The sequence below is a fragment of the Syzygium oleosum genome, unplaced genomic scaffold, assembly GCF_021117445.2.
Source record: "Syzygium oleosum isolate NSW1041296 unplaced genomic scaffold, Sole_v2.1 Sole_v2.01, whole genome shotgun sequence".
Lineage (NCBI taxonomy): Eukaryota > Viridiplantae > Streptophyta > Magnoliopsida > Myrtales > Myrtaceae > Syzygium > Syzygium oleosum.
The window spans coordinates 20,523,040-20,534,490 of NW_026607485.1; the positions used below are offsets into that span (position 1 = coordinate 20,523,040).

Sequence of the window (11,451 nt, forward strand, 5' to 3'; positions counted from 1 at the left end):
GATTGTGACTGTGAAGTGCAGGAGCTCTCTAGGATGGCGAAGCAAACATCGTTGTCGATGGTATGCGATTTTTCGGTTTAGTAAGGGAAGGAAGGATGGTCCATATACGTCAATGTTTGCAAAACCTTGATGCACTTTTTTCATTTACCGGTCAAGCAATGTGCGATCGCGCGGCTTCAAACCAGCAACATTTTCGAACGTGTTCCTGTGAAATGTGTCCCGGAAGTTGGATTGCGAACCCAGGGTTTGTTTCAAACATTGTTTTTGGAAAAATTGGTTTCCGACTTTGTGGTGTTCGGAAGATGGAAAATTAATTGATGTGAGGAAAATATTTTCTAAGGATTAAAAACAAATTTAGATTATGGGAAATTATTTCCCTTTCTGGTAAGGAGGAAATCATTTTTCCTAAACTACCAAATAAATGAAAATTGACCGTTTTTCTTGAAAATGATTTTCATGGAAAATATGTATATATTTTTTATCATGAAGGTTTTAGTGAAACAGATGCACCCATTAGCCCTTTCAGATTCCTTTTTTCTTTGTGAAGGCGATGAATGCCTAGAGGCTTTCCAAAACTATTGCACTCCTAGGGAAAGTAACCAAAAAAAAAAAAAAGCCCTACATCTATTCTATGAATACCAATTCACTCTTAAATATTTTAATTTGGCCAATTTACTCTTAGATTTTTTAAAAATTTACCAATATAATTTAGCTGGAAATTTATTTTACTCAGCATGATCAGCGCTAACTTGGACAATTTTCATAATTTTTTATTTTTTTTTCCATTGTGGTCGATGACCCTCGTCCAATTCGGCGATGGTGTTGCCGCCCTTGCCCATGGCCAGGGTGGGTTGCTAGCTACCCTCCCAACCAAAATGCAAATTAAATAAAATAAAATAAAAAATTCGCAAATATAAAAAATTGCAAAAATTATTCAAATTAGTGCTGGTCGTACCATAGTAGCCATGCCACGTAAGATGGTCGATGTCCACACTAGCGATTTCCAGCCAAAATTGGGTTGAAGGACTGCATCAGCAAACTATCCAAAGGTTTAAAACTAGAACGATCAAATTAAAAAAGAGATTATAACTAAATTGACATCCTTACAATATGTTTATGACTTTTTTGGCAATTTTCCCTACACTCTAAGGATTTGACAAGCTTCTTGAACCGTGAACGTTCGCTCGTTCGCTCGATTGTCCGGCGGACGGCTTCACGGCCTTTGTGCCGTCTTATGTGCAGATGAGCTTGTTCTCATTGCCCTAACAACTACACGTTTGACTTTTAGTAAATGGCACCTCTTGCAAGGCAGTCCAATAAGTTTATGATTTTTTTAGTTTGTTTGACCATTTGCATAATGACTAGGAACTGATAAGTCGGTTATGTCTCCTTGATAGACGTTGGAGTTGTTAGTTGAAGCATTTGAAGTAGGAATTTACCAAGAGAGCACGAGCATATGAAGATGAAAAAAGTGGGAAAGGCTCAAAATACGTTAGAGAGTGATAAATTTGCAAGTTTGGTATGTTGGACATATAAAAATAGTTGGGAAATACCTAACTATCTTTAATGACTATTTTTGTCGATATATAAGAATACCTGATTTATCGTTTAATTTAATATCACTCGAGCTGGTGTTGTTAGAATTTTTGGGAAAAAGAATTTGAGGTTGAAATCTTCTTTCGATTTTGCCTTAGAAGTCAAGATTTTTCAGTTTGATTTTCCTCGAAGAGATATACCATTTTCAAACCATTGTCCCTACAAAGAAATTAATTACCTCTAACAAAAATGTCTAATCGCGATGAGAGAGAGATCAACAAATAAAATCTGTGGGCGCCTTTCAGCCCCATCAGATTGATAGCTAGTCCCATTAAGATTATTTTCGCTTCATGCAATAGAGACATTTTGATTTCCTATTCGAGTCCATATTTTATACGAAGTCGGTTTAGATGAATGTGTGCTTTAATCAAGTGTAAAAAAGGATAGTGCACCATAAAATAATACAAGAAATAACAAATCATAGGGGTGAAATTATAGGCATAAATATTATTCTTGTTGGAGATGAAGATTTCGTATTTATCGTTGATCGCAAAAAGGTGAATAAACAAATTTCGAGCGCAATCTATCGCTAATCGCGAATTCATATGTGTACCATTATGATTTATGGCTCCTGTAATAACTAAAATGGTTGTTCGAAGCATTAGCAGTAAGTAAATTGCTTTCACTAAAACCACTTCCTAAAAAGACTCAAAAGTTATAATTAATGTCTTCCTGAAATGACTAAAAGCGATATTAAAAGGGATATTTAGTTCTTCTGCTTCTCGACATGCGCGTAGTGTGTACGAAATTTGGAGCACAAATTGAAGACAACTGTTCATTTCAAGAGGAGAACTTGCAATAATCCTTAACAATATTTGTAATGCGTGGATCTTTGAAGGTTTAAAGCACTAAAACCGTCAAAACTGTCTTAAATTGATCGATTTCAAAATATGTCAATTCCAGTCTGAACCACACCGAGATCGATATGAAAGACCGATAAATTGATCGATTTCAAAGTAGGTCAATTCCAGTCTGAACCGCACTAAGATCGATATAAAAGACCGATAAATGAAATCTATAGGATTTTGGATAGTGGCTCAATAAGGCTTATATCGTTAGTTAGTAGGTTGAGAGGGCACCTAAGCGGTTCAAGCCTAAGGTCATTGCTTATCGCTTTTGGTAAGCAAACGCCATGGAGGCAGTAAATTGTCGAATCAAATTCAATACACAAATCAAATTCGATAAAAAAAAATTAAAAAAAAATTATTTTTATTATCCACGAAAATCATTATCGATAATAAAAATGTTGTTATCTTCGAAAAATCCATCTAATTGACCTGCTATTTTCTCAGTGCTTTCAAAGTTGGTGATTATATTTCATTATATAGATTACGCTATTTTTATGCGAGAAGTTTATAATTTCTAGTGAACAGAATTCTGATAAGTTTTTTCCTTAATTTGTGTGAATGTAAATAACACTTACTCTCCTTGAAAAGGAAAAAGAAAAACCAGCAGATGCAAATTACCAAAAAATAAATAAGCATAATTAACGAGACAAGAGAACTAAACGTACAACTACTGCAAAGCATAGACTAACAAAATGCAAAAACCTCCACCGATTTTTTTTATTTTTTATAATTTACAAAACCTTGAAAGAGGAAAATAAAAGGAAACGAAAACATGAACGTACGTCTCCCACGGCTCTAACCATGGATGATGACATACACATGCATGTCCGAGATAGAAGAGGAGGGCATTGTCATCACATTCCTAGACGACCGAACCGGTGGTCGGGCCGCCCTTGTAAGGCTCGCCGGCGGCGGCGGCGGCGGCGGCGCTGCTGCCGTAAGGGGTGTCTCGGTAGCCCGGGCCGAAGCGGCTGTTGAAGAGGCCGGCGTGGAGCAGCAGCACGTACAGGAGCTGAGTGAAGGTCAGTATGATTATGAACGCCTCCAGCACTCTCAGCCTCCACCCTCTGTGCCCTCCCACGTTTATTTCCTTGCATGCCAACCTGAATTTAGCAAAACACAACAAAGAACAAGAACACATGAACACGTTGTTAATGGGTGCATCATTCAAGCTTTGATTTTTCTGCGAGAACTTGGAGGCGGTAGATTATTGTATTGCTGTTTACCCGAAGGCAAGGGCGGTGATGGCCCACGCGATGAGTGCAGAGGACGCGGCTGCGGCGAGGCTGTCGTTCCTCCAAGCTCTGATGTGGCTCGCGCCGGCGAGCTTCGAGATGATCCCGACGACGCTGGCCAGGAGGGCGAAGATGAGGAAGAACATCGTCGCGCCATTGCCTCCGAAACCTGAATCAGTCAGGCAATCCCTTTCAGCATATAAACGATTAACAAAGTCACGCAATGCTAAATTTTACGAAGCTTGACGTGTGTTATGTATGATATGGACGCACTGGGGTGACCGGTTTGGCCGTTGATGAGGTGGTTGAGGCACCAACTCGCGAAGCCGACCACGATGAGGTACATGACCAGGTTGAGAAACAGCAATGGCCCTGCTACGTTCCTTCCCCCTGCCGCCATTTTTGCTCCCTCCCTCTGTCTCTCTCTCTCAATCTCGTTGCAGAAGAAGCTGGTGTTTGTCTGTGCAATATGTGTTGTGGGCTTGGGTGGTCTTCCCGCACGAAGGGTTTGTCTTTGCTCTTTCACAAGCAGTGAGGGATGAAGCTAAGGATAAATACAAAAGCATGGGATGGGATGGGGAGCAACATATAAAGAAGAAGGAGAAGAAGAAGAAGGAGAAGATATGCGTCAAAGGCGGTGCCTTTGTGGAGCTTGCTCGTGCTTACAGGTGTGGGGGGCACTTGTCACCTGTCAGCTTCATTCTTGCAGAGTGGTGGTGGCGCATCCGCATCGTGTGCGGAGACGACAATGTCCGAGAAGGTCCCAGGTTTGGCTGCTGGTGAAGACAAAAAGTTTCTCTCACATCGGTTGTGCATTATCTGCTCCTTGACATGATGTGTGAAAATGACAGAAAAGGCATAAATTGCTGTCACTGATGGTATTTTTCGAGTGTCGGGAGTATGGGACCTTGGCAAATGATGTCGTGCGGTGTTATCCAGCGCATGACATCGTTTTTAACGGTACGACCAATGCCAATAGGTAAAACTGCATTTTCATATAAGAAGAATAGTGTTATTACACTGTAGCATAGAAATGGTTCTTTTTTATAATTAAAAAACAGGGAGGAGCACTCAAGACTATCGTAAGTTCTCATGTCTGCTACGGAATATCCAAATTGACACGTAGTTACTCCGCACCATCCGTGACTCGAGATCAAAAGCACACAAGCCCGTGACTGCATCAACTCCATCGGAAGTTGCTTGCTCGAGATATATTGCGGTTAGGCAATGCTGATGTGACGTTTGGATATACGCTCTACCATTTTGAACAGCCACAATTGGTTTTAGGAAACATTAAGGAATTACCCGACAGTTTTGATTCCTCGAGGAGAAATGCATTGCGGTATATATGTCTGGCACTTCAACAAAAGGGGAGACAAGCCAATCTCTTAAATGACGATGTTTGGCTGAAAACTACTGTGTGGCAGCATATGAACTCATGAATTGAATAGTCATTTGATAACTTATTCATCATAACAAATATTCCACCATGACACACCGTGATCGTCTATGAGATATGTTTCCATAATTTGTTCCCGAGTACCCAAGAGATCTCTAAAGTTTTAAACCAAACCCACTTCATTTTGTAATGTCGATAAGATAACCACATGGTTTCCCGCTTCCACGCCGCACAATCGCCTTCTGGGCATGTTGCTGGTCATGCCGAATTTCGCAACCGTAACATATTTCCACAGATGAATAGGAAATTAACGATCCAGTGTATGATGCAGCGTTGTTATGTTGACCTCAATGCAGTTTAATCGCTTTGCTCTTTTCCCTATGTGAAGCAAACCTGGACTCTCATGGATTAAGGATCAATAAGTGAGCCAAGTGAGCACAAATTTCTTTGCCAGTTCAATTGAGCCATGGAAGGCTCCAGACAGTGCATGTATCCCTGCATCAGCCAAACGTAGCAATTACTAACAAGAGCACCCATCAAACTAACGAGGGAATAAGAATTAGCCGTAATGTTCTGAATTAGGTCAACTGTATAGGCAATAGAAATCCACAGGCAGAGGAGACCAGGCTTCACTGCATTGCCATCAAACACAGCAACAATGCCACTTAAACAGGTTCGTTGAACTTCTTCAGTGAAGAACGGAGAGAATATTTGCTTCTCCCTCTTTTCTTTTTCCTTTTAAAACATTCTTGGCAAAGCACAAGCATAACAAGATGTTCAGCTTTGGCTGTGAGAGTACATTAACAAACAAACGATGAACTGAAACAAGATAAGAAAAGAAAAGATGTGACGGAATCGTGCTCCAAAAGGACATTCTCATCGTTTCGAGGCTCATATGTTCAACTTAACATAAGAGAACTTATGAAACAAGAACTCTCAAACAATATGAAAAAGTAGCCCTAGGAAGTCAGGAGGAGGGAGTACATGTATATCAGGTCTGGACAAACCCCACGAAAAGCAATGAGTCTTGAAAACCGGAAATAATGCAGATAAGAATTACAAGCGCAATGAAATATCAATTGGAGCATGGAGAATATATTTAGGAAATGATACCACGGTAAAAAATCCAACCCATAAACTATTAGGAGGAGGCAGAGTCCACGTATATCAGGTCTAGACAAACCCCACAAAAAGCGATGATCATTGAAAACGGGAAATAATGCAGATAAGAATTATGAGTGCAATGAAATATCAATTGGAGCATGGAGAATATATTTAGGCAATGATACCAGGGTAAAAAATCCAATCTAAAAACTAAACTAGTAGGTACTATACATAAATAAGGCCTGTTCTGTAAACAAGCAATGTGTGATACTTAGACATGCAACGTAACAACATTTTTGCAATAATCTGTGAAAGTACATAAACATCATTAAAAAGAAAAATTCATACTCTAGCATTTATATTGTGGTTTCCATGGACACATGGTGATCAAAGTCAATAAAATTTTGGAGATGGCACCTATCCTCTGCAAAAAGTACCTTATTTGGGGATTCTATACTCCTGCAGTAATCTTTTTTCCAGCAATCACGATGCGTTGAGCTTCTTTTCGAGCATTTTGGCCCGTCGAAGAGCATCCAAGGCCTCAGCTTGTTTTCCAGCTCGTTTCAAGTTCACAGCTTTCACTTTTTCAGCCTTTATTTGTTCTTCCAGACGAATACTGTCTTGGCCAGAGTTCTCTATGCTTTGAGGATTGTGCTTCACAGGTTCGGGTTTTTTAGGTCCCCGTGATACCATACTAGAATCATCTATTCCAATTGCCTTCAAGGCAGACAAAAGTTCAGGATCAAGAAGATCCTCGATGACCACATCATCCACACCATCTTCAGAAGATTTACCAGAATCATGAGAAGCAGACTCCTCCAGTTGAGCCTCAAGAGTCTTGGCTAAATCAAGCTCAGCTTCAGCATCTGTAATCCGACCCTCTTTTCGCAGCTTCAAGGCCTGTCTTTTGTGCCTGAGGGACTCCTGTTGAATTTTGAAGCGCTCACGACTGGATAATGGTTTAGGAGTCACTTTTGATGTATCCTCCTCCTTTAATTCCATGGGAGGAATGGTTGATGAAGATATTGACATACTGGGCTGGGGTTTGTCTTCTTCAAGACTCTTCTCCAGCTGTTTTGCCTGCTTGAGTTCCTCCTTGGCTTCTGCTAATTTCCCTTCTCGTTTCAAGGCAACTGCTTTCTTCTTGTGAATCAAAATCTCTTGTTGAATCGAAACTTGGCCTTTCTGATGAAGTTCTTCACCAACATTTGTTTCATTGACCTGCGATCGCTTGTTTGCATGTGTCTCTTTTCTTTCCATTAAAGCTTCATCTTTGCTCGTCCTGTCTTCATGAGCACTCCTCAGGACACCTGGTTGAATTAAGGGAATATCATGAGATGACTGGGAAACAGAACATGGCCTGTCTTCTAGTTTTTCAGCCAATACTTGCGAGTTTCTCCAATCACTGCCAGTTAGCAAATCCATCATGTCAACAGAATCGACAACTTTAGAACTGGAAGCAGCTCCTTTAGCTGTCAAATCACCTTGGGCAAAATTTTGGGAGCCAATTAATTCGTCATCATACTCAGATGCTTCAGGTCTCCAAAAATATGACTTTTCAGGGGAAGTATCAGCTCTGTTAGTTCTTGTTCTCTCTAAGTTCATCAGTCCAACATTTAGACTCACTGCTTCTTGGGTAGACCCCTCACTTACTCTGACCGAATTATCCAGATTTCCATGTTCCTCATGCCCAATTGAAGAACTTGAGCTCTCAGGATTCCACTTTTCAGAGGCACCAAGCTGAGGTCCTTTTGGAAGCTCCAATTCCTCGATTTCCATTTCTAATGCCTTTGCCATCCTTAAAGTTTCCTCAGCCTCTTCCAGTTTTCCTTTACGTCTAAGGTCAAGCGCTCTTCTTTTTAATCCCAATAGCTCCCTCTGGATTTTAGCCTTCGTTCTTGGGGCTGAAGTGGAAACAACGGATGAGGATTCAATTGTAGATTCGGTGACTGATTGAAGTGTACCGTCCGTGATTCGCTTAGAAGCTACTTCTTGCACCTTTGCCGGTTCAGGTGCTTCATCTTTCCAGCCCAAATCCTCCAACATTGATAGAAGTGATGGATCAAGTAAATCACTTTCTGTCACATCCTCTTCATGTTCAGCATTGACTGAACTCTCAATAGACGTTTTGACTTTATTATTTTCGAGCTTAGCATGCTCTGTGTTAAATTTGTTCTTCGATGCTTCCATCTCTGAAATCTGAGCCTCTAATGTTTTTGCCATTTTCAGCACTTCCTCTGCCTCCTCATTCTTACCTTCACGTCTCAGAGCAAGAGCTTTCCTTTTAACACCCAGGAGCTCCCTCTGAACTTCAGCTTTACTTCTCCGAGGCGCCCCATCAAGTGAACTACGAATGCCTTGTGTGACAAACGATTCGTTGACAAGAGTAGAAGCATTCCAATCTTGTTTGTGACCGAAAGCCTTGATTTTCGAAGGATTCTCAGCAGATAGTGTTCCTCTATCGAAAGGAATTGATTGTGTTGCTAGTTCTGTATCGTAATCTTCAGCCCAGCCTAAGGATTTCAAAGTAGCAGCCATTTTCGGGTCTGCCATATCCTCGTCTGTGACTTCAAAGTTGCTATCCTCGTCAAGATTGCCAGCAACACCTATAAGGTCGTCCAAACGAAAATTGTGTTGTTTCTGCCGAGGAAGATTTTCTTGCTTGTCATCATCCATGCTTCGAACTAAAGCTGACAACTCATCATCAGAATCTTCTGCCTCAGCCAAAAGTTCCTGCTCTTCAACCTGCTTTTCTAATACTTTAGCTTTCTTCAATTCTTCCTTGGCTTCGGCAAGCTTCCCTTCACGCTTCAACAAAAGAGCTTTTCTCTTGTGAGCTGTTATTTGAGACTTGTCTATGCCTTGCTTAGTCTTGCCATCATTAGGCTTCTGAGGCAATTCTCCAATAAGAGCCGACAGTTCACCCTCCACAGTGCTTGTAGGCTTTTTATCTTCATTGTGAAGATCCGTCTCAGACCATCCCAATTCTCTGAGCTCAGAAAGAAGGTCATCCTTTCCCTTATCCTTGCCCACTTGGGGCTTCTTTTCTCGGCCAGGTTCTGCAGAGATCCTTTTCTCAGCAGGCAAAACCTTTCTTCGGCTTTTCCTTAATGCAATCTCTAAAGCATCAGCCTGCCTCTCCAGTTCCTTCCCCCTCTTAAAGGCCTTCAAGGCCTCCTCAGGTTTGCCTTCTCCCTTCAGAATTTTGTACTTCTTTTTCTCATCGACAGATTGCTGACGCAATTCCTCAGGGGTAGCAGATCCTGTCTCTCTCTGGACAATTAGAAATAAAGAGGCCCATCAACGACGTGCTTAAGGTGTTAGCAGAAGCGATATAGTTCAATAGCAAGAGATGTGCCAACATATATTAGTCATCTTCTACCTACCAAGCTATCTATATCAACATATTCTTGACTATCGAAACTCGATGCACCGCTTATTGTCCTTTCAATACCAGAAACAGTGTTGGCATCAGAATCTGCTCCTGATGAGGATCCCTTTGCATCACCGGCAAAAAGCTGGGCTAAAACCTCGTCGTCATTCTTTGACGTAACTCTTGAACTTCCTGTGATTTTCAAAAGAACTAACTATCAGAACCTGCATATCGACCACTGGAATCTAGGCTAGTCATCCCAGAGCAAGTCAATTTTCCCGAAATAATCTGTTTTCAGCTTCATCTTCATAGCACCTATCAAAGATTTGAGGTCTCTCTCTATTTTGTAGCAATAGCAGATTAGCAGTAGTTTTAACAGCAAAGGTAGTAATGCAGCAACTGCACAAGTGAATCGCACAATCACAACTATTGGCTTAGCCACTGTGGTGGCTACAAGAAAGCTGATTGGTTGTTACCACCGTTACTCAATGCATGGGGCGTGCTCACATATATTACTTATATTATATATTGTGTGTGTGTGTGTGTTTTGGTTGCATCGTTGCATATAAGACTCTGAGGACAATGGTTGCCCAGGGGTTTAGGAAGCCTTATAAGGCTTAAAGGTCTCAGGCTTGAGTGTCATGGTCGTAATCCCTCTATTCAGCTATGGTGAGAAACAGGTCTAGCTTCCTCAAATAGTCAACTGTGAAGTCCGGCATTAATCAGAACACCATATTTCTATGAGTACTATGTTCTAAGTTAGCTTGTGCCTGACAGACCCTTTCCGTGTTTAGTTCTATTTAGTGGGACAAAATACACCTGCATAATAAAAAATAAAATAACACAGGAGACTGAACTAAACGGGAAAGGAAGGAGGCAAACTGGAGCAGATATGCAACATTTCATTCTGTTATGTCGCAATAGCTTTAGCAAGGAGACTTCAGCCATGAACACTAGATAACAGGAAGCATTAACAAATTAAAGAGCAAAATCAGAAGGCAATTAATGAAATAGCAGACCAAACAGATTAAACAGACATTGTGCGACCAGACTTCACTCTGCATCCCGAAACAGTACAAGTGTCAAAGCTAGTTGCTGACCCCTAAACCATCAGACGCTTGAGGGCATTGAAAGTAGCCAAAGCCCAGCATGTCACTCAGAACCATGGCATACACACTTGTTAAAGGCGGATCGAGAGCGAGTTCGAAAAGCCAATACCGCACGAAACGAGACTCGACCAACAGTACCTTTCCCGGCTTTGCTCCTGTGGCCGTGCCGCAGCTCGAACCTCGCGGCCTCCTCCAGCTTCTTACACGGGTCGCAAATCCGAACGGGCGAGTCGCCTTGCCCCCTCAGGACCATCCTCTGCAGCGTGCAGCCGTTGCAGAACAAGCCCCCACATCGACGGCAATGATGCTGCGATACCCCGAAACACACAAACGTCACCCCATCATCCGAAACCGCAAAAAGGCCCAGAATTCACACGCACGCAAGCTCGACGAAACGCCAGACACTCGGCAAGATCAAACACGACCCACGATCAAAAATCAAGAAACAACCGTCACGAGGCCAGAGGAGAGAGAGAGAGGGAGAGAGACGACGCGACCTTGCGATTGATGAAGGTGAATTGGGAGGAACAGCCCTGGCAATGCGAAGCGTCGACCACCCAGTTGCTCCCCCGCAGCGACGGCCTCGCCGGCAACCCGATCTTCTCCAACATCCTCTTCCCCCCCTTCCTTCCTTTCTTGTTTCCCCGGGAAAGAAAATCAGGGTCGCGATCAAGAATCGGACGAAGATCGCTCCATGGCAAGAGGAAGATCAAGAAAGTTTCCAAGATCGGATCGTCGGAGAGTCAATGGAGAGGGAAGGTGAAGTGTGGAAATTGCGAAGAAGTCG

The 11,451-nt window shown here is 42.0% G+C and overlaps 2 protein-coding genes across 3 annotated transcripts; both read right to left on the reverse strand.

Moving 5' to 3' along the window:
* Nucleotides 1-3,100: 3,100 nt before the first annotated feature.
* LOC115688414 (membrane protein PM19L-like) lies at nucleotides 3,101-5,111 on the reverse strand. Its single transcript, XM_030614226.2, has 4 exons — nucleotides 4,985-5,111; nucleotides 3,953-4,664; nucleotides 3,671-3,848; nucleotides 3,101-3,547 (listed from the first exon to the last, which is right to left on the reverse strand). The coding sequence occupies exons 2-4, from the start codon at nucleotides 4,077-4,079 to the stop codon at nucleotides 3,307-3,309; spliced, it is 546 nt and encodes a 181-aa protein (XP_030470086.1). The 5' UTR covers nucleotides 4,080-4,664; nucleotides 4,985-5,111; the 3' UTR covers nucleotides 3,101-3,306.
* Nucleotides 5,111-11,451, reverse strand: LOC115688347 (uncharacterized). 2 transcript variants are annotated; one of them, XM_030614148.2, is made up of 5 exons: nucleotides 11,162-11,451; nucleotides 10,803-10,971; nucleotides 9,569-9,747; nucleotides 6,620-9,455; nucleotides 5,111-5,573 (listed from the first exon to the last, which is right to left on the reverse strand). In XM_030614148.2, exons 1-4 carry the CDS (start codon nucleotides 11,273-11,275, stop codon nucleotides 6,666-6,668), a joined length of 3,252 nt encoding a protein of 1,083 aa, XP_030470008.1. In that variant the 5' UTR covers nucleotides 11,276-11,451; the 3' UTR covers nucleotides 5,111-5,573; nucleotides 6,620-6,665. The 2 variants fall into 2 exon arrangements, with proteins under 2 accessions (XP_030470008.1, XP_030470007.1); XM_030614147.2 differs by lacking the exon at nucleotides 5,111-5,573 and having other exon boundaries at nucleotides 6,461-9,455.

Coding starts and splice junctions, on each gene's coding strand:
- LOC115688414 (XM_030614226.2), bottom strand. CDS start 4,079: ATGGCGGCAGGGGGAAGGAACGTAGCAGGGCCATTGCTGTTTCTCAAC. Junction 3,849..3,952: donor CGGCCAAACCGGTCACCCCA/GTGCGTCCATAT, acceptor TGACTGATTCAG/GTTTCGGAGGCAATGGCGCG. Junction 3,548..3,670: donor ATCACCGCCCTTGCCTTCGG/GTAAACAGCAAT, acceptor TGCTAAATTCAG/GTTGGCATGCAAGGAAATAA.
- LOC115688347 (XM_030614148.2), bottom strand. CDS start 11,275: ATGTTGGAGAAGATCGGGTTGCCGGCGAGGCCGTCGCTGCGGGGGAGC. Junction 9,748..10,802: donor CAGGAGCAAAGCCGGGAAAG/GTACTGTTGGTC, acceptor TGAAAATCACAG/GAAGTTCAAGAGTTACGTCA. Junction 9,456..9,568: donor ATGTTGATATAGATAGCTTG/GTAGGTAGAAGA, acceptor CTAATTGTCCAG/AGAGAGACAGGATCTGCTAC.